At 37.5% G+C, this 19,297-nt stretch overlaps 2 protein-coding genes across 2 annotated transcripts in view; both read left to right on the top strand.

Annotated features, from left to right (window-relative positions):
* Positions 1–11,533, top strand: part of MCM6 (minichromosome maintenance complex component 6) — a 39,079-nt gene extending 27,546 nt beyond the window's left edge. Inside the window, exons 13-17 of the mRNA XM_047873003.1 lie at positions 1,336–1,497; positions 3,170–3,305; positions 4,433–4,588; positions 6,415–6,554; positions 11,037–11,533. Of these exons, the coding sequence (XP_047728959.1) occupies positions 1,336–1,497; positions 3,170–3,305; positions 4,433–4,588; positions 6,415–6,554; positions 11,037–11,153 (711 nt within the window). The 3' untranslated portion in view covers positions 11,154–11,533. The remainder of the gene's footprint in view (positions 1–1,335; positions 1,498–3,169; positions 3,306–4,432; positions 4,589–6,414; positions 6,555–11,036) is intronic.
* Positions 11,534–17,464: 5,931 nt separating this feature from the next.
* The window catches only part of LCT (lactase), a 57,703-nt gene continuing 55,870 nt past the window's right edge, over positions 17,465–19,297 (top strand). Inside the window, exon 1 of the mRNA XM_047873335.1 lies at positions 17,465–18,104. Coding sequence (XP_047729291.1) covers positions 17,465–18,104 — 640 coding nt within the window. The remainder of the gene's footprint in view (positions 18,105–19,297) is intronic.

Genomic DNA, 19,297 nt, shown 5'->3' on the forward strand with positions numbered 1-19,297 from the left:
AGCGCAGAGCCCGACGCGGGGCTTGAACTCACGGACCGCAAGATCGTGACCTGGCTGAAGTCGGACGCTTAACCGACTGCGCCACCCAGGCGCCCCTGTTTTTATTTTATTTTTGAGAGAGAGAGAGAGACACAGGCTCCGAAGCAGGCTCCAGGCTCTGAGCTGTCAGCACAAGGCCCGACATGGGGCTCAAACTCATGAACTATGAGATCATGACCTGAGCTGAAGTCGGTGCTTAACCTACTGAGCGACCCAGGTGCCCCCTTATTCCTAAGTATCTTAAAATTGTATGAACTTAAGTCAGTAGTCTACTTGGATCTTTCTTTGAGGAAAAGTTTGGATTCCTTTAGGTCATTGTGATTAATGTGGATTAATATTTTACAGTAATTGATATTTATTGAGTTGAATCTGTACTAGATCCAGGACATTCATTTTTAAAGTAAATTTCGAAATTTGTTTTGTTTGACATTTTCCTAAAGTAGAATACAAAAAGAAAAAAATTTGATTCTGGATGAGATTTTTACACTTTTTTCTGGCTCAACTTTTGGGACTTTACCCAAAGGATTTAGTTATCTGTCACTTCACTGATTATCCATAATATTGAGATTGATTTTCACTGTCGTTAAAAAAGCTTAATGAGGCATTTAAAACCAAGGGTTATTGGATACATACGTGTAAAGAGGCTTTTGTTCTCTAGACTGTGTACTCATCCCTCTGTGACCTTGGCATGCTTCTTTAATAGGCTGAGTTCCTTACTCTGAAAAACTGAGTATTCTTTTAGTATTCTTACTTTGTTGTTATTATTCAACACATTTAAAAGACATTACATCCTTTTCCACTGCTTCAGCTTGCTATGTATCTTAGAAATGGCATTTGCAGGGCACCTGGGTGGCTCAGTTAAGCATCCGACTTCGACTAAGGTCATGATCTTGCGGTTTATGGATTTGAGCCCCATGTCGAGCTCTGTGCTGACAGCTCAGAGCCTAGAGCCTGCTTTGGATTCTGTGTCTCCCTCTCTCTGCCCCTCCCCTGCTCACACTCTGTCTGTCTGTCTGTCTGTCTCTCTCTCTCTCTCAAAAATAAACATTAAAAAAAATAAGAAAAAATGGCATTTGCTTAAATACCAACCCTGTTCTCTTCCTCTTCATAAAATTAGTATATGAAATTCACAGGTGTCCTTAGTTTCTTTTGAAAGGCATTTCAGTATTAACTGTCATTGACTTCAAAGTTTTGACCCTCTCACTTCCCCAAAGTGTCTTTACCTGGAAGGCTCTTAAATTTAATGCCACTCCCATCAAGTAGAAAAGCCCTGACTTCAGTGATGTTCTGAAACAGATTTCTAAAGAGTCAGAGGACTTCATTGTGGAACAATATAAACGTCTCCGCCAGAGGGATGGGTCTGGAGTAATCAAGTCTTCGTGGAGGATTACAGTGCGACAACTTGAGAGCATGATCCGTCTCTCTGAAGCAATGGCTCGAATGCACTGCTGTGATGAGGTATCAAAGTCACTTTAACATAATGGGAGGAAAGAGAAATTGATTTATTGGTTTATAAGCATGTTTTTATCTTTAATATACTGTTGAGTGCTCATAAGATACGCAGTGCTGGGATTTCTCCCTTGAAGAAGGTTGCTGTGAAGTATTTATTGAATTTAGTTTGATTAATATAATGAAATAATCATCTCCCAGGTTATGGAGTACATATAGAGGTGAGTTACCATTAATAGGTAGATGATCCTCCTGAAGTATTGTCAGAAAGTCAGTAGTAGCCTAAAGCTACATCATCTCATCAAAAGAAGGGTGAGTACAATGCAGTGTTATTTTGAGAGACACCACATTCACATAACTTTTATTAAGTACATTGCTGTAACTGTTCTATTTTATTAATTATTGTTAAGCTCTTACTGTACCTAATTTATAAATTAAACTTTATCAGATGTATGTATGAATAAGAAAAACAGTATATGTAAGATTAAGTACTATTTATGGTTTATGCATCCACTGGGGTCTTGGAACATAATCCCTGAGAATAAGGGGGATGCTGTGTACCACATTTTGTTTATCCATTGATCCATCAATGGGCATTTGGGTTGCTTCCACCTCTTGGCTGTTGTGATTAATGCTGTGGTGAACATGGGTATTCTCTGTGTTTTGAATATTAATCCCTTATCAAATTTATAATGTGCAGATAAGTTCTCCCATTCTGTAGATTGCCTTTTTTACTCTGTTGATTGTTTCCCTTGATGCTCAGAAGTTTTTGAATGGGATATCATTTCATTTGTCAGTTTACCCCTTTGTTGCCTGTGCTTTTGACACTATTATCAAATCCAGTGTCCTGAGGCTTTTTTCCTGTGTTTTCTTACATAATGTTTTATAGTTTTAGGTCTTCAAACTATTTTGAGTTAATTTTGTATGTGATGTCAGGCAGGGGTCTAACTTCATTCTTTATCATAAAAGATATCCAGTTTGCCCAGTAACATTTGTTGAAGATACTATCCATTCCCCAAGGTATGGGCTTGGCACCTTTGTCAAAGATTATTTGATCACAAAAGTGAGGGTTTAATGATAACCTTAAAGATCTAAGGATTACTTTGTATAAATGCAGTCCTAGAATATGTTCCCCCTTGTGTCTGTTTTTTTCATAAAGAATTAAAACTATAAAATATCATCTGAGTTTTATGTAATACTAGTTTTTCCATTTTTGTGCTGTGTAATATTCTGTCAATAAATCACAGTGACTCACCCATTCTTCTGTTAATGGGCATTTGGATAGTTTCCAATTTGGGTTCTTATGATACATGTCTTTTGGTCTGTATGGCATATATGTGTGTGTACATTTCTGTTCACTAGAAGTAGAATTGTTGGGTCAGAGGTTATACGTGTGTTCAGATCAGTAAAGACTGCCAAAATGGCTTTCCTTTAGTGGTTGTATCAATTTATATTCCCACCAGCAGTGAATGAAAGTTGTTCTACATTATTTCCAATACCATATATTGTTGGTCCTTTTAAGCCATTCTGGTGAACTTATGGTGTTACGGTGTTTTATGTGTGTGTGAGAGAGGGAGAGTGTGAGAAAAATTAAAATGCCACTGTGATTTGGTAAGGAGAGAATCTGTTTGGTATATCAGGAAGACTGACTTTCTGATTTACTTCATCTTGATTGGTTTAGGTCCAGCCTAAACATGTGAAGGAAGCTTTCAGGTTACTGAATAAGTCAATCATCCGTGTAGAAACACCTGATGTCAACCTAGATCAAGAAGAAGAGGCCCAGATGGAGGTAGATGAGGGCCCAGATGGCATCAATGGTGAGATACTTGTTCATTTACTGTTCTGGAGTTAAGAACTAAAATGTTCTCTGAGATATTATGATAAAAGTGCACTTGTTGATGGTTTTGAAGTCTGTATAGCAAAAGGGAAAAAATGGATATTGAATTGTACTAACTGTTTACAAGGTAAAATACAATTAAATAATTCATATAGAATATCTATGCGTGAAAGATTGAAAGAAAATACACCAAAATGGTGCCAGTGAACTTAATTCCCTGGCCTGATTTATTGTTATTTTGCTTTTGAAGTAAAAACATGTTCTTGACTACATTAAAACAGACAAATACTGGGGCATCAGTTAAGCATCCGACTCTTGATATTTGGCTCAGGTTATGATCTCATGGTTTGTGAGTTTGAGCCCCACATCAGACTCTGTGCTGACAGTGCAGAGACTGCTTGGGATTCTTTCTCTCTCCCTGTCTCTGTTTCTCCATTTGTGCTCTCGCTCTCTCAAAATAAATAAACTTTAAAAAAACCAAAAAACAGACAAATAACAGATTTTCACATTTTGTGTATAATATTGCAAATGAACTTAAAAAAATTTTTTTTTAATGTTTATTTAGTTTTGAGAGAGAGAGAGCGCGAGTTGGGGAAGGACACAGAGAGAGGGAGACACAAAATCCGAAATAGACTCCAGGCTCTGAGCTGTCCGCACAGAGCCTGGCACGGGGCTCAAACTCATGGACCATGAGCTCATGACCTGAGCTGTAGTCAGACGCTTAACCAACTGAGCCACCCATTGCCCCCCCAACCCCGTTTTTTTTTTTTTTTTTTCCAATGTTTATTTTTGAGTGAAAGAGTGCAAGTAGGGGAAAGACAGAGAGAGGGAGACACCGAATCTGAAGCAGCAAATGAACTTTTAGATCAGGGAATCTTATCTTCATAACTGCCATCCTTCCCATTCCTTCCAAATTAGTTTCTGTTTTCACTATTAGCATTTACAAATTTGTTTCTAATTTATTTGTAAAATGACTAAATACTGAGTGTAACTATATGCTTGTGTAGAAGTTAGTATTAAAATAGAAGTAGTATACTTATATAAACATTTGATGGGGGAGTGTTGGAGGCACAAAAACAAGATTCAGATGGTTGATATTTCACTTAGGTCATGTTGACAGCCCTGCTCCTGTGAATGGAATCAATGGCCACAGTGAAGACATAAACCAAGATTTTGTTCCTAAAGCCTCCTTAAGGCTGGGCTTCTCTGAGTACTGCCGAATCTCTAACCTTATTGTGCTTCACCTCAGAAAGATGGAGGAAGGTAAGGCTTTACCTAGTATGGCCACATGCTTAGTCATTCATATAAGTTTTATTTGTTATAAGCCACTTCTAACTGCTAAAGACTGTTTTGTCGGAAGACATCATAAATTGTTATAGAGGCTCACTTTGGCAAAGAATCTATCAGTATATCTGACAGTCTGGACCTTTCACCCACAAGTTCATTGTCAGACAAAGGTCATTTTTTAATGTCCTTCACCTATTTTAATATTTTTGAGAATCAGAAGTTAGGATCTGATAATATATAAAGAAGCACTTAAATGTTTTTACAGAGGCAAAATCACTGTTCCTAACAATGGCTTTACTTGAAATGGATGACTCTAGGTTATTTATTTTTGTAGGCAAGTAATTGAACTGAAAAGACCATATTGGCACATATTCCATACCTAAAAAATGAAGTAAAATCCTCATTTCTCTGTATATAAAGTGTGATATCTGGACACTAGTATCCTGCCTATCTTAATTAACTGCTTTACTATGCTATTCCACCATGCCTGTAGTTGGCATAGAAAATGATGAAATCAAGGTGTTGAACTTAAACTTTAATTTGCTGGTTAGCAGTCAGATAATTCTTATTTAAAAGTCCAAAAATGCTGGCTTCTGGACACGCTCATCACAGTGTCCTGTCTGTGGAAGGAAGAGAACAGTGAGGTTGTCTTAGCTTACTAAAGATTTGAATCCTGTAGTTTTTGCCCCTTGGGAGTTGTAGACCAGTGGGAGGGAGGAGAGAAGGCAGTAAAGAGGCCAGTATGACAGACAGGTTTTAGCCCTCCCACCCTCTTCTCACATAAAAACTTTTGGGAGCTCACATGTTCTTGTGTTCACATTGTATTTCATTTGTCTTTTTCTCATGTAGTCAAATTTTAAACATGGCAAACCATTGATGGAGCAAAGATAATGGTTAGCGCCCAGGCACTGTATGCATTCCACAGATAAATTCTGCTAGATCTTCTTTTCCTTAGAAAAAAAATACTGTTCACCTAGTAGTAATGAATTCTCAGTCTTCAAGTGGACAGCTGTTCTCTAGTCCAGCACAGAGAATACAACTTTAAGCCAAGAAGGTCACTTACCGAGAACATTTAGACCAACCACTGAAGTTTCAGTACACCCATAATAAAACTTTTCAAAGCCATTGTCAGTAAAGCTAGAATTTTCCTATTTTTCATTTTTCATTTTATTAACAGTAGCTAGAACCAAGACTAAGAGTTTCTCTTATTAATACTTTGCTTCTGTGATAGTTACGCTATTATCCAGGTTCCATCTTTTCTTGTGAATTTGGACTTCTTCTTTGGACTCTGACAAAGTAGATAATCATTCAGTATAGATAGACCTTGCTGAAATAAGTTGATAATTTTTTATTTTGAGTGAATGCCCTTGGATTTCACTTCTTGGTTCAGCTGTGTAAAATCTTCCTTATTCCAAAAAGGAAAAGTTATGTTTAAGAAGTTTTGCTTGCTGTTGCTAATTTATGCTGTCAATTACTATCGGCAAACATTCTCATAGAAGGTGAAGGAAACAGCTTCATACTTTGAAATATTAATAGCTTCAAGAAACTTGTTTCTTATAATCTCTATTTTATTAGATTTTTTTCCTCAGGATAAAGTGAGGCATACTTTAATACAAGTAATATGACAGGTTATTTCAGGCTTACACTGGAACATTGCAAACCTTATTTTAGCAGGTATTCTTTCTGACAGGTTGATGGTTATCTAATCTGTACATTATCTTGTGTATGCAAACCCCAAGGATTGGCAATACAATTTGCTAGAAGGAAAATTTAATCCTTTTGAAATGTATTTTTTGTTGCAGAAGAGGATGAGTCTGCATTAAAGAGGAGTGAGCTTGTTAACTGGTATTTGAAGGAAATCGAATCAGAAATAGATTCTGAAGAGGAACTTATAAATAAAAAGAGAATTATAGAGAAAGTCATCCATCGACTCACCCACTATGTACGTACATAGCTACTCTTGCTTATTAATGAGGGAGGGAGTCCATGCTTCATACCTGCAGGTTCATAGATGTTCATTTATTTTGAATCATTGGGATCTAGTTAAAATTATGAGTTGTGGGGGGCCAGGGTGGCTTAGTTGGTTAAGTGCCTGACTTAGGCTCAGGTCATGATACTGCAATTCGTGGGTTCGAGCCCTACGTGGGGCTCTGTGCTGACAGCACAGAGCCTGGAGCCTGCTTCAGATTCTGTGTCTTCCTCTCTCTGGCCCTCCCCTGCTCGTGGTCTGTCTCTCTCTCTCAAAAATAAAAAAAAACATTGAAAGGAAAAAAAGAATTATGAGTTGTAAAAAAGAGAGAATTTACAGCAGTTAATTGACTTACTTCCTCTGCTGGAATCAGCAGAACCTAAGTTAAATCTGGGAAGGTAGGGTTAGGGTCTTACTATCAAACTATTTTTAATCTTTGTTTTCCACTCCACTCCCTTTACCATAAACCTGCAAGCATTCTGACCTCTATTGCCTGTTTTCTATATTTCCTCTTCCCCACATCCTTACCTCCCCCATCACCCAGCTTACAGTCTATGGTCTGTCCCAATGATCACTATTTTCTCACACTTTAAACTGTAATTTCTCTGTTCTACTTGATTGGCAAAACCCCAGCCTTGGTTAAATCTAAATCTTTTTACTGTGCCATATCCAAGCAGTTAAAAGTATCTGGAGAAAGGCATACAACCACGTGCCATGTCCTACTTTAAATTCATGCCACTAATCTCAAGTGGACTCTTCTTTTTTCTTTTTTTTTTCCTTTTTTTTTTTTCCTTTTTTTTTTTTTTTTTAAACCATATACACAGAGTTTTATTCAGGGTAACTTAATGACAAGGGGAGTCACGTGGACGATGATCCAGGTGCTAAGCAGATACCCTTTGTAAAGTCCAGAACTTAATCCACAGATTTTATAAAGCAAGGAGGTGCGGGGATATGCAGAGGTCACTGTGATGAGGTCAAAGGGTTTAACATTTAACACACTCGTTGCCCCATCTGTGTGCCACAGGAGAGGGAGGGGAAGAAACTGTTACCTCTACTAGTTATCTAGCCATTATAGGAAAGATAAGAACAAGCTTTACTGCATTCTGGGCAGGGCATACATAAACCTCCAAGGGGCCTGGAACATACAGCTCTGAGGGAGGCCATTTTGAGGAAATGAATAAAATGGAGGTTTCACTTGAGTAACTCAATTTAATCCAATGGTTCTCAATTTTAGCATGCATCAGAATCATCTGAAAAACTTACTAAAACGCAGATCACTGGAACCACTTCCAGAATTTGTAATTTAGTAGGTCTGGGATAGAGACCAAAAATTTATTTTGTTTTGTTTTGTTTTGTTTTGTTTATTTATTTACACCAAATTAGTTAGCATATAATACAACAATGATTTCAGTAGATTCCTTAACGCTCCTTACCCATTTAGCCCATCCCCCACTCCCACAACCCCTCCAGTAACCCTGTTTGTTCTCCATATTTGTGACTCATTTTGTCCCCCTCCCTGTTTTTATATTATTTTTCTTTCCCTTCCCTTACGTTCATCTGTTGTAAATGACAAGATTTCATTCTTTTCGGTCGCCGAGTGATACTCCATTGTATGTATATACATCTTCTTTATCCATTCATCCATCAATGGACATTTGGGCTCTTTCCATACTTTGGCTATTGTTGATAGTGCTGCTATAAACATGGGGGTGCATGTGTCCCTTCAAAACAGCACACCTGTATCCCTTGGACAAATACCTAGTAGTGCATTTGCTGGATCATAGGGTAGTTCTATTTTTAGTTTTTTGAGGAACCGTCATACTGTTTTCCAGAGTGGCTGCACCAGCTTGCATTCCCATCAAGTGGATTCTTCTTTACTGATCCTACCTACCTCACAGTGGCACTGCCCAGTGCTATGACTTCTTCCAGTCCCTAACAGGATCATTACAGGCATGCCTCCTCCCTACTCACATCAGTTGGTCATTCTCTATATTTGGCCTATTGGTCTGTCACTGTTGATTGCTCCTTCTGAGTCACCATATTTTCCTGGGTCTTCTCCTATCTCTTTGGTTATTTCCTCTTAGTCTCTTTTCCTGAGTCTTGTCACTTTTTAAATGGAGTGCTGTACTCAATCCTCAGACCTCTTTTGTATTTACATTGATTACCTAAGTGATCTCATTTGGTTCTATGAATTTAAATCCATCCACTGATGTCTCCCAGATTCAGCTGTCACCTCTCCTCTAAACTCCAGATGTCGGTAACCAGCTGCCTACTTGTGAACTATAGGCATCTCATGCTTAATGTGTGCAAAACAGTTCTGTCCCCCACCCCCCCAGTGTTCCCATTTACTCAGTTGTTCTAAGCCAAACACGTTAGAATCATCCATGATGCCAGTTTTCCCTCATAGCCTCTCCTTTAAGCAGCAAATCCTGTGAGCCCTGCCTTCAGTGTATATATTCTGTGTTCTATTCTCACCGCCTTCACATTTACTCAAGCTACTATGCCTGAACTTTCACAGGAGCCTCCTAACTGTCCCCCTTTGTACTAGCTCTCTGTCCAGCAGCCAGACAGATCTTTTAACAAATCAAAACGTTTTCATGCCCTACCTTCCCGTTCTTCCTTCACATTAACAATAAAATCCAGTCTCCATAACATGGCCTGCAGAACCTCTACAACCAAACCCCTCCTTAGGTGTATACCTCTTCACCTTCTTGCATAGGACTCTCTTCATGTTGCTACTCAGTGATACTGGCCTTGTCACTATTCCAGAGACACACCAAACATGAGGACCTTCGCACTTGTCCTTTGTCTCTTTACCTAGGTTCCCTCTTTCATTCTGGTGTCTGCTCAAATGTTACCTTCTCAAAGAGGTGGTTCTTGCCTAACCTGTCAAAATAAGAGCCTCCTGGAGCACCTGGGTGGCTCAGTCAGTTAAGTATCCGACTTCAGCTCAGGTCATGATCTCACAGTTCGTGGGTTCGAGCTTCACGTCAGGCTCTGCACTATCAGCACTTCAGATCTTCTTTCTCCCTCTCTCTCCCTCCTGTCCCCCTCCACTCCTTCTAAAATAAATAAACATTTAAAAAAAATAATAAGAGCCTCCTTCTTGCTATCACTCCCTAACCCTGCTTTGTGTTACTTCATAGTGCTTATCATTGCCTGGCACTAGGTTTTCAGTTTGACTTACTAGAGTGCAAGCACCAGGAGGCCAGGGACTTTGTTTTATTGATCATTCTACCTCCAAGACCTGTAGTGGTGCCTGGCACATAGATCAAATATTTGATGAGTGATTGAATTTTTATGTTTAAGTGGCAGATTCAATTGCCCTGTAGCTCACTTTACAGTGTTCACTCTATAAATATTATGAGTGTCACATTATCAGGATTGTATCATCTGAAAAACCCTTTACTTGTGTGAGTAGATGAATGTATGATTAGGTGGTATAATATCTATGAAAATCTGAATTCGGGTGGTAAACATTCAGTTGTCTTTCTAGTGCTGGGCAGTGTGTTTGCACCAGGCCAGCCCTTCCCTTCCTAATGCCTTCTGGGATCAGTGTAAGATAAATTGACCCACACCACAAGTCTACTTTGGGACATTTGGTAAAATTAGCTGATCTAAACTGGAGCTACCTTTTTAAGTTTGACATCACCTGAGCTAGCTAGCTCATTTACAAAAGACTAGAGAAATTACACTGTGCTGATCAAGTGTTCTTCCTGTAAGGGCTTGTTAGTACATAAAGTGAGATCTTAAAAGTGTCCAGTTCCTCTTGATGGCAGTAGTGCTCATGCTATAGGACATTTCTACCTTCTTAAGATCGAATACTATTTCCTGAGTTCTATATGGGCTTGGCTAGGAGTTCCTCTCATTTGTGGGTATTTTAGATCAACTTACAGGTACATTTAAGCTATGTGGCATGTTCTACTTTTTTTTATTAGCTCAGAGTGAAAATTTTTCCATGTTAATTATTTTTAGATTATACCTCTAACTGAATTATGAACGGGTGGTATATGAAAGAGTTAGTGGCTAGTAACTAAAAATTTATACTAAATGAAATTAGAACATTTATCAGAGTGATAAACAGAATGATAACCATATTTATCAGGATTTTACACAATTGCATAACCTTAAAATTCATGTATTTTGTCTTTTTTGAAATCATATTTACAAGATATAGTATGCCAGGAAACCTTACTAAAATCACAACGTTGAGCTTGCCTGTGTATTTTGTAATTTTTCAAAAGAGATTTATGTTATAAAAGATCTGTATCCTAATGGGAAAGGGGTGTAGCAAAACTTGGTAAAGATTTTAAGGTATAGTCCTTTCTCTGAGAGTTTATGAAGGAGAAATGGAAGAAAATGCTAGTTGCAAATACTCAGAAGGGTCAAATTATGTGGATGGGGCATTTTTACACTACTGCTGGAGACCTCAGGACAAATCTTTGTGTTTCACAGGATCATGTTCTGATTGAGCTCACCCAAGCTGGACTGAAAGGCTCTACAGAAGGAAGTGAGAGCTATGAAGAGGATCCCTACTTAGTAGTTAACCCTAATTACTTGCTTGAAGATTAAGATATTGAAAGTAACCAGAAAAACTGGCCCCTACCTTCCGGCCTAGAGTCTGGATGTAGCTCTACTAGCAAGAGAAATGTTTCTGGGAACAAGGCTTCAGGAAGATTTATTTTGAGGAATAAGGACCTAGTTGGTGGTCCTGTATGTCACGTTCCTGTAATATGCTTTTATATTAACAAAAGCTTTAGCACATTGTTTAGCGTGCTTGTCTAAATGAAGTTGGAACCCAATGATGTGTGCTTTCTGTAACTGAGGACTTGTTTTCATGTATAGAAAAAGGTCTGTTATTTTTATGGTATATAGTATCTTACTGGAGAGGTAACTTTTTACAATTGCCAACTACTGCTTTTCTTTGTCAAAATAAAATAATGTGTTCTGCAGTTGTCCATTTTTATTTCCACCCTACTCTAATTATTGCTTTCATCTGCATTCGACCCTTGAACAACATGGAGGTTGGGGGCACCAGTTCCCCCATGCAGTCAAAAATCTGTATATAACTTTTGGCTTCCCCACAACTTAACCACTAACATTGCCTACTGTTGACTGGAAGCCTTACTGATAATATACAGTTGATTAACACATATTTTGTATGTTATATGTATTATATACTGTATTCTTAATACCTTTTTCTTAATTTTTTCAGTATTTCTAGACTACAAGATTTGTCTACAAGTTTTTTGAAATTTCTTGCAGATCTCTGGAAATTTTTCCAATATATTTATTGGAAAAATCCACGTATAAATGTACCCACACAGTTCAAACTTGATTTATGGGGGCACAGCTATGCTTGTTAACATGAGTCTTGTTCCCAGTTTGCTTACTGTGGGGCAGGTGGGTGGAAGTGTGTGGCATTATAAGCCTCTAGGATTAGTTTCCTATGAGGAGTCCTTATTAGAATTCATATAAAGGCTAAGGGGCTTTGGAAATTACCTTCCAAGATTAATTCCAATTCTGTTTTGTTTTTTAAGATAGCACAATAAATTTTATAAACGTCTTCATCATCAGTATGTTCATGATGTAGCAGTTTCTGCTGTACCTTTTAACAACAGTTGGGCATTTGGGGGCCTTTAGGGTCAGGGAATGTTTGTATTTTGTATGTGAGTTCATTAATAATAACTTCACTGTCCAATGGCTTGAAAACAATAGGGTGAAGAGGACTGGAAATGAATAAAGAAGTGCACAGTTATCACTTCTCGGCCTTTTGGCTAAGATTAAGTGAAGAAGTTGCATAATTAGCAGATGCAGACTAAATTCCTCTGTCAAAAGTATGTTTCTAATTAATGAGGGTAGGTGAAGCTATTGGGAAGAGGAAACCTCAGAGTACAGGATCTCAAACTCCCTGTTGAGGCAGTTAGGAGATGCTAGTGTAAGGCACAAATAGGACATTCAGTAATAGGCGATAGGAAGAATATTCTAGTGAAAACCCAGGAGACAGCAAGCCCCTCTGCACTGACTCCCAACATGATAAAATGGGATGGAGAGGACCTGAAAGAAATAGCCTGACAGGAATTTGAACTTTAATTTTATCAATATTTACCCAAGGGGAAATTCGAAACCTAGGAAAGAGGAGTTCTTTTTTGGTTAATCTGCTCTCCTCTTCCCAATTTTGCCATTTGAGTAGGGGCTCCAGAGCAAGGTGAGGGAGGGCCTTACTGCAAATGAAGTCCTAAGTTTTTGCATATCTGAATAAGTGTGTTTATATTTCCACACATTCCACATGCCCTTTTCTTCTACATGTTACTTGTCAGGGAGGTGATGAAGTGGCTAATGGATGATGGAGCATGTATAAGATCCTTATGAAGAAAATTAGACAAGTGTTTAGTAAGTGGATAGATGTAACATGTTTCTGAATGGGAAGACTTGAATGTTGTCATTTGTTAGCTTATCTATAAACTTAATATGTTTTCCACAAAATTCCAACAGATGTCCATCAATAAGGAAATGACTACATAAGTTGTGATACAACTATATTGTAGGATATACAAACAAAACTAAACCTGTATGTTTGAAATGGAAATACCTATAGGACACATGGAGAAGAAAATGTGCAAATACAGCTATAGGAATACCTAAATATATAAAGACAGTATTAACATCCCTACAGGGAGAAATAGAAGTACAATAATAGTAGGAGACTTCAGTACCTATTGTGATCAATGAATAGATAATCCAGACAAAATATCAATAAGGAAACAATGTCTTTACAATATTTTTAAGTATATTTATTTTGAGAGAGAGGATATGAGCAGGGGAGGGGCAGAGAATCCCAAGCAGGTCTCTGCGCTATCAACACAGAGCCCAATGCAGGGCTCAATCTCACAAATCGTGAGATCATGTCCTGAGCCAAAATTAAGAGTCTGATGCTTTGCAAACTGAGCCACCCAGGCACCCCAGGAAGCATTGACTATAACATTAGACCAAATGGACTTACCAAGCATATACAGGACAGGGCATTCTATCTAAAAGTAACAGAACACATTCTTAAGCACACAGGGAACATTCTCCAGGGTAGATCATATGTTACACCACAAAATAAGTCTTAATAAATTTGAGATTGAAATAAGTATCTTTTCCGACCATAATATGGTGTGAAACTAGAAATCAGTTACAAAAGAGAACTGGGAAATCAACAAATATATGGAGATTGCTACCAAACAACTAGTTTCAAAGAAGAAATAAATTCTAAAGTATCTTGAGACAAATGAAAATGGGAATACAACATACAAAAATTTATGGGATGCAGCAAAAGCAGGTTTTTTTTTTTTTTAATGTTTATTTTTGAACAAGAGCGTGAGCAGGAGAGGGGCAGAGAGAGGGAGACAGATCCCAAGCAGGCTCCACACTGTCAGTTCAGACCCCTACGTGGAACTTGAACTCATGAACTGTGAGATCATGACCTGAGCCAAAAACAGGGGTCCAGTGCTTAACCAACTGAGCCACCCAAGCACCCCAGCAAAAGCAGTTCTTGGAGGGAACTTTTTAAGTTTTATTTATATAAGTAATCTCTACACCCAATGTGGGGCTTGAACTCATGACCCCGAAATCAAAAGTGGCCCATACTTCCAGTTGAGCCAGCCAGGTGCTCCCTAAGAGGGAACTTTAAAGGGATAAATAGCTACGTTAAGAAACAAACATCTCAGGAAAAACAAGCTAACTTTAGGGCTCAATAGTTTAAGTGTCTGACTCTTAAGTGTCTGACTCTAAAGGTCTGACTCTTTAGGGGCCTGGGTGGCTCAATAGTTTAAGTGTCTGACTCTTGATTTGGGCCCAAGTCGTGATCTCACGGTTAGTGAGTTTGAGCTTCACATAGGGCTCCACGCTGACAGTGTGGAGCCTGCTTGGGATTCTTTCTCCCTCGCTGCTCACACGTGCCCTCTCAAAAAACAAAAAAAGGAAAACCTAACTTTACATCTCAAAGAACTAGAAAAGAACAAAGGTTAGTAGAAGGAAGAAAATAACAGAGGACATAAAATAAAGACTAAAATGACAATAGAAAAAAAGCTCAAAGAAACAGAGCTGGTTTTTTGAAAAGAAAAAAATGACAAACCTTTAACTAGACTCACCAAGAAAAAAAGAGGACTTCAAATCCAAAGAGGTGACGTTACCAGATACCACAGAAATACAAAGCATCATAAGAGACTACTATGAGCAATTGTACACCAGTAGAACAACCTAGAAGAAATAAATTCCTAGAAATATACAACTTACCAAGACTGAGTCATAAAGAAAAAGTCTGAACAGACCAATTATTAGTAAGGGATCTGAATCAATAATCAAAAACCTCCCAACAAACAAAAGTCCAGGATTAAATGGCTTCAAGGATGAATTCTACCAACCATTTAAAGATTAATATCAACCCTCCAATTCTTCCAAAAAATAGAAGAGGAGGGAACACTTATAAACTTGTTTTATAAGGCCAGCATTAACCTAATACCAATATCAGACAAAGTCACTAAAAGAAAAAATTATAGGCCAATGTCTCTTATGAACATTGGTATGAAAATCTTTAATATTAGTATACCAAATTCAACAATACATTAAAAGGATCATATACCATGATCAACTGGGATTTGTTCCAGGGATGCAAGGATAGTTCAACATCTGCAAATCAATGTGATATACCACATTAACAAAATGAAGGACAAAAATCATATGATCACCTCAGTAGATGTAGAAAAAAAAAACATTTGACAAAATTCAACATCCATTTATGATTAAAACCCAACAAAAGTGGGTACAAAGGGAACATACCTCAACAAATAGAGACCATATACAGCAAGCCCACAGATAACATCATACTCAAATGGTGAGAAGCTGGAAGCTTTTCCTCTAATGTCAGCAACAAGACAAGAATGTATACTTTCACCATTTTTATTCAACAACAGTATTAGAAGCTTTGGCCAGAGCAATTAGTCAAGAAAAAGAAACAAAAGGCATCCAAATCAGAAAGAAAAGTATAAAACTGTCACTATTCGCAGATGATATATCATATATAGAAAACTAAAGACTCCACCAAAAAACTGTTGGAAGGAATCCACAAATGCAGCAAACTTGCAGGATACAAAATCAATATACAAAAATGTGTTGCATTTCTATACACTAATAATGAGCTATCAGAAAGAGAAATTAAGAAAACAATCTACTTACAATTGTATCAAATGCAATACCTAGATTAAAATACCTAGGGAATAAATATAATCAGGGATGTGTACACTGACAACCATAAGACACTGATGAAGTAAATTGAAGAAGATACAAATAAATGGGAAGATATTCCACGCTCATGAATTGGAAGAATTAACATTGTTAAAATGTCCATGCTACCCAAAGCAATCTATGGATTTAATGTAATCCCTATCAAAATTCCAATGGTATTTTCCATAGAAATAGAACGAACAATTCTAAAATGTGTGTGCAACCACAAAAGGCCCTGAATAGCTAAAGCAATCTTGAGGGAAAAACAAAGCCCAAGGTATCACACTCCCTGATTTCAGACTATATTATAAAGCTGTAGCAAGCAAAATAGTATGGCATTGGTATAAAAACAGACACATAGATCAATGGAACAAAATAGCCCAGAAATAAACCACACATATATGATATAACATGAATAGCTAACTACCCCCTTTAAGCAGAAAAATGAAAAATTGACAAGGAGATAATATTTTCATTTTTCAAAGTGTCAAAAATGTGAAGTTTTATGACAGGTATTAGCAAAACACAGATTTAGGCACACCTCTAAACTTTAGGTAGGATTTAAATTTGATGAAGCCTATTTTGGATAACTATTTGGGTTTCAATCAAAATTCTAAATAGTAGTATAACACTGAGTCAGGAACTTAATTTCCAAGACTCTGTCTTAAAGAAATGGTCATACGTGTAGACAAAGATTCATTTACAACACATTACAATTAAGAACCAACCGGTACTCAATATATGAGAGGTTCAATTAGGGTACATCCTTATGGGGAGTACTATGCATCTGTTAAAAAGAAGCGGGTCTATATTTTCTGATATAGACAGAACTCTGAGAACTGTTAAGTGGAAAAAAGAAATCTGAGGAACAATACATAAGGTATAATCCCATATATGTTAAATTATATGTTTAAAATGTTATACACTTATGTATGTTGGCATTTGTGTATATGTAGCGTTCGTTGAGTTGCACTGTTCCAAACACACTGAAGAATGATCTCTTTTAATTCTCACAATTTATCTACTCATCATTGTTACCAATGAGGAAACAGAGGCACAGAGAAATTAAGTAACTTTCACAAGATTTAAACCTGCATAACCATTCAGCTACATAAAAAAAGAAAACTGGAAGGAAACACAGTGTTTAGAGTGCTTACCCAAGGAAGGTGAGGGGAGTTGGGGAAGAGGAATTTGCAGGTTTGTCTTTTACGTTTTTACATTTGAATCTTTTACACAATGTGTTCATCATTTACTTATATATTTTTAAGGGGGAAAAAGGTTTGGCAAGGGATGCAATCTTTGTTCTGTTATGTAAATGAGTTTTTTGTGTGTAAACAAATTTTAAAATAATTTGTAATTAATAAAAAAAACACGGGGAACTTTTTCCTTCAGACACTTTCCAGGTTCATCTGCTTAAATTGTGCGAAATGTTTGAGGTCTTTGTGTTATCTCTTATGGTCTTTAAATTTTTGATATTACACTGGTAAGCCATGTACTGATTTCATTATCACAGATAACGCAGTTAAATATTAACTGTTAATAATCAATTAGCATTTTACAACCTGGCTGTTGTTATAAAGTAACGATTCCATGTACTTCCTAACAGGTCCTTGAAAATGGAGCTGGCCTGGAATTCAGTCTTTATTGTCCTCCTGAGCTTTTCGTGCTGGGGATTAGATTGGGAATCTGATAGAACATTCATTTCAGCTGCTGGTCCTCTCACCAATGACTTGCTATACAACCTGAGTGATCCACTGGGAAACCAGCGTTCTAATTTTGCAGCAGAGGACAGAAGCATTTATGTTTGTCGCCAACCACTGCCCGCTTTCCTGCCGAAGTTCTTTAATAGTGTTCGTGCCAGTAAGATCACCCATTACAAAGTATTTCTTCCATGGGCACAACTTCTCCCAACAGGAAGCTCCAAGAACCCAGACAGCAAAACAGTGCAGTGCTACCGGCAACTCCTTGAGACTCTCAAGACCGCACAGCTTCAGCCCCTGGTCGTTCTGCATCACCAGACCCTTCCTGCCAGCACCGTCCAGAGAAGAGAAGTCTTTGCTGATCTCTTTGCGGACTATGCCACGTTCGCCTTCCACTCCTTTGGGGACCTGGTTAAGATCTGGTTCACGTTTAGTGACTTGGAGGAGGTGATAAAAGAGTTTCCACACCAGGAATCAAGACCTTCACATCTCCAGACCCTCACTGATGCCCACAGAAAAGCCTATGAGATTTACCATGAAAAATATGCTTCTCAAGGTAAGTACACACAACCCTGATGGCTGACCCACCTTCTCCCTTCCTCCTTAAAGCAGGACTTGGCATTTCTTCCTCTTCAGTAGTCTTGTCTTTTGTATTCATTGGTGAGAAATTAATACTGTATTGAAGATACTCCCATGGAGAGAAGCAGGGGTGGTTTATATTGCATAGTTCCAGCATTTCCTTTGAAAAATGTCTTTTAAGCACCCCTTCTCCAGTCTCGAGTCTGTGAGAGTATCTTCCTGTCCTTCCTACTCCATTCCTACCTCCCTGCCTCTCCAAGGCTTCAGGATTGCCAGTCTTCCCTCAGTCTCCCCCTTTTCTCATGCAAAGCAAGTTATGCATTCTAGCTGAAGTTTACATTCCAGCAGAGAAGACAACTACAAAGATAAAATAACGATATACTGATTGGTAGTGAGGAGAGAGTAATTGCAATTGTCCATATTCCTGCTTCATAAGTAATTGAGGTTCTGATTCAGTAGGTTTAGGCAGGATGAGTACATTTGTGATTTTAATAAATTCCTAGGCGAATCTGAGGTATACCAATTTTAAGAACCAGTTTTGGATTATATATGCTTTCTGTTTTTTATTATATACTCTATGTATATTTGTATACATAGTATATAACATAATGCATACTTGTATATTCTACTTTTTAAACTTTAGATATTTTATGAGTACATTCTAATTTTATTAAAAATAAATATAAAATCCACCTATGAACGGATCATAGAGTTTTAAATATTTCTCTCACTTATATATGTCATATATATATGTTTAATTTTCACATTACAAAATACATTGCAATGAACATTCCTATATATAAATCTTTGTCTACCTTCCATTCAGTAAATTCTTTCTGATTCTTAGAATTGAAATCACTTGTTCAAAAAATGTGCATTCTTTAAGACTTTAAAGCATGTTGCTAAATTATTTTCCAGAAACACTGTAATAGCGTATACCAACAGTTATAAAACTTTTCTGACCCTACTCAGCCTGTCTTCAATGATATAATCATTTTGTTATTGGTAATTTGACAGCTGAAAACTATTATCTCCTTATATGCCTCACTGGCACGTATTTGATTATAGAGAGATTAAACATTTTTCTATGTTAAAAATGAAAGCAGGGCAAGGGAAGAAAGAGTATGAGTGTGGAGGGAGCTGGTTCAGATAGGGGTGTCAGGAATACTG

The sequence above is a fragment of the Prionailurus viverrinus genome, chromosome C1 (genome assembly GCF_022837055.1).
Source record: "Prionailurus viverrinus isolate Anna chromosome C1, UM_Priviv_1.0, whole genome shotgun sequence".
Taxonomy (NCBI): domain Eukaryota; kingdom Metazoa; phylum Chordata; class Mammalia; order Carnivora; family Felidae; genus Prionailurus; species Prionailurus viverrinus.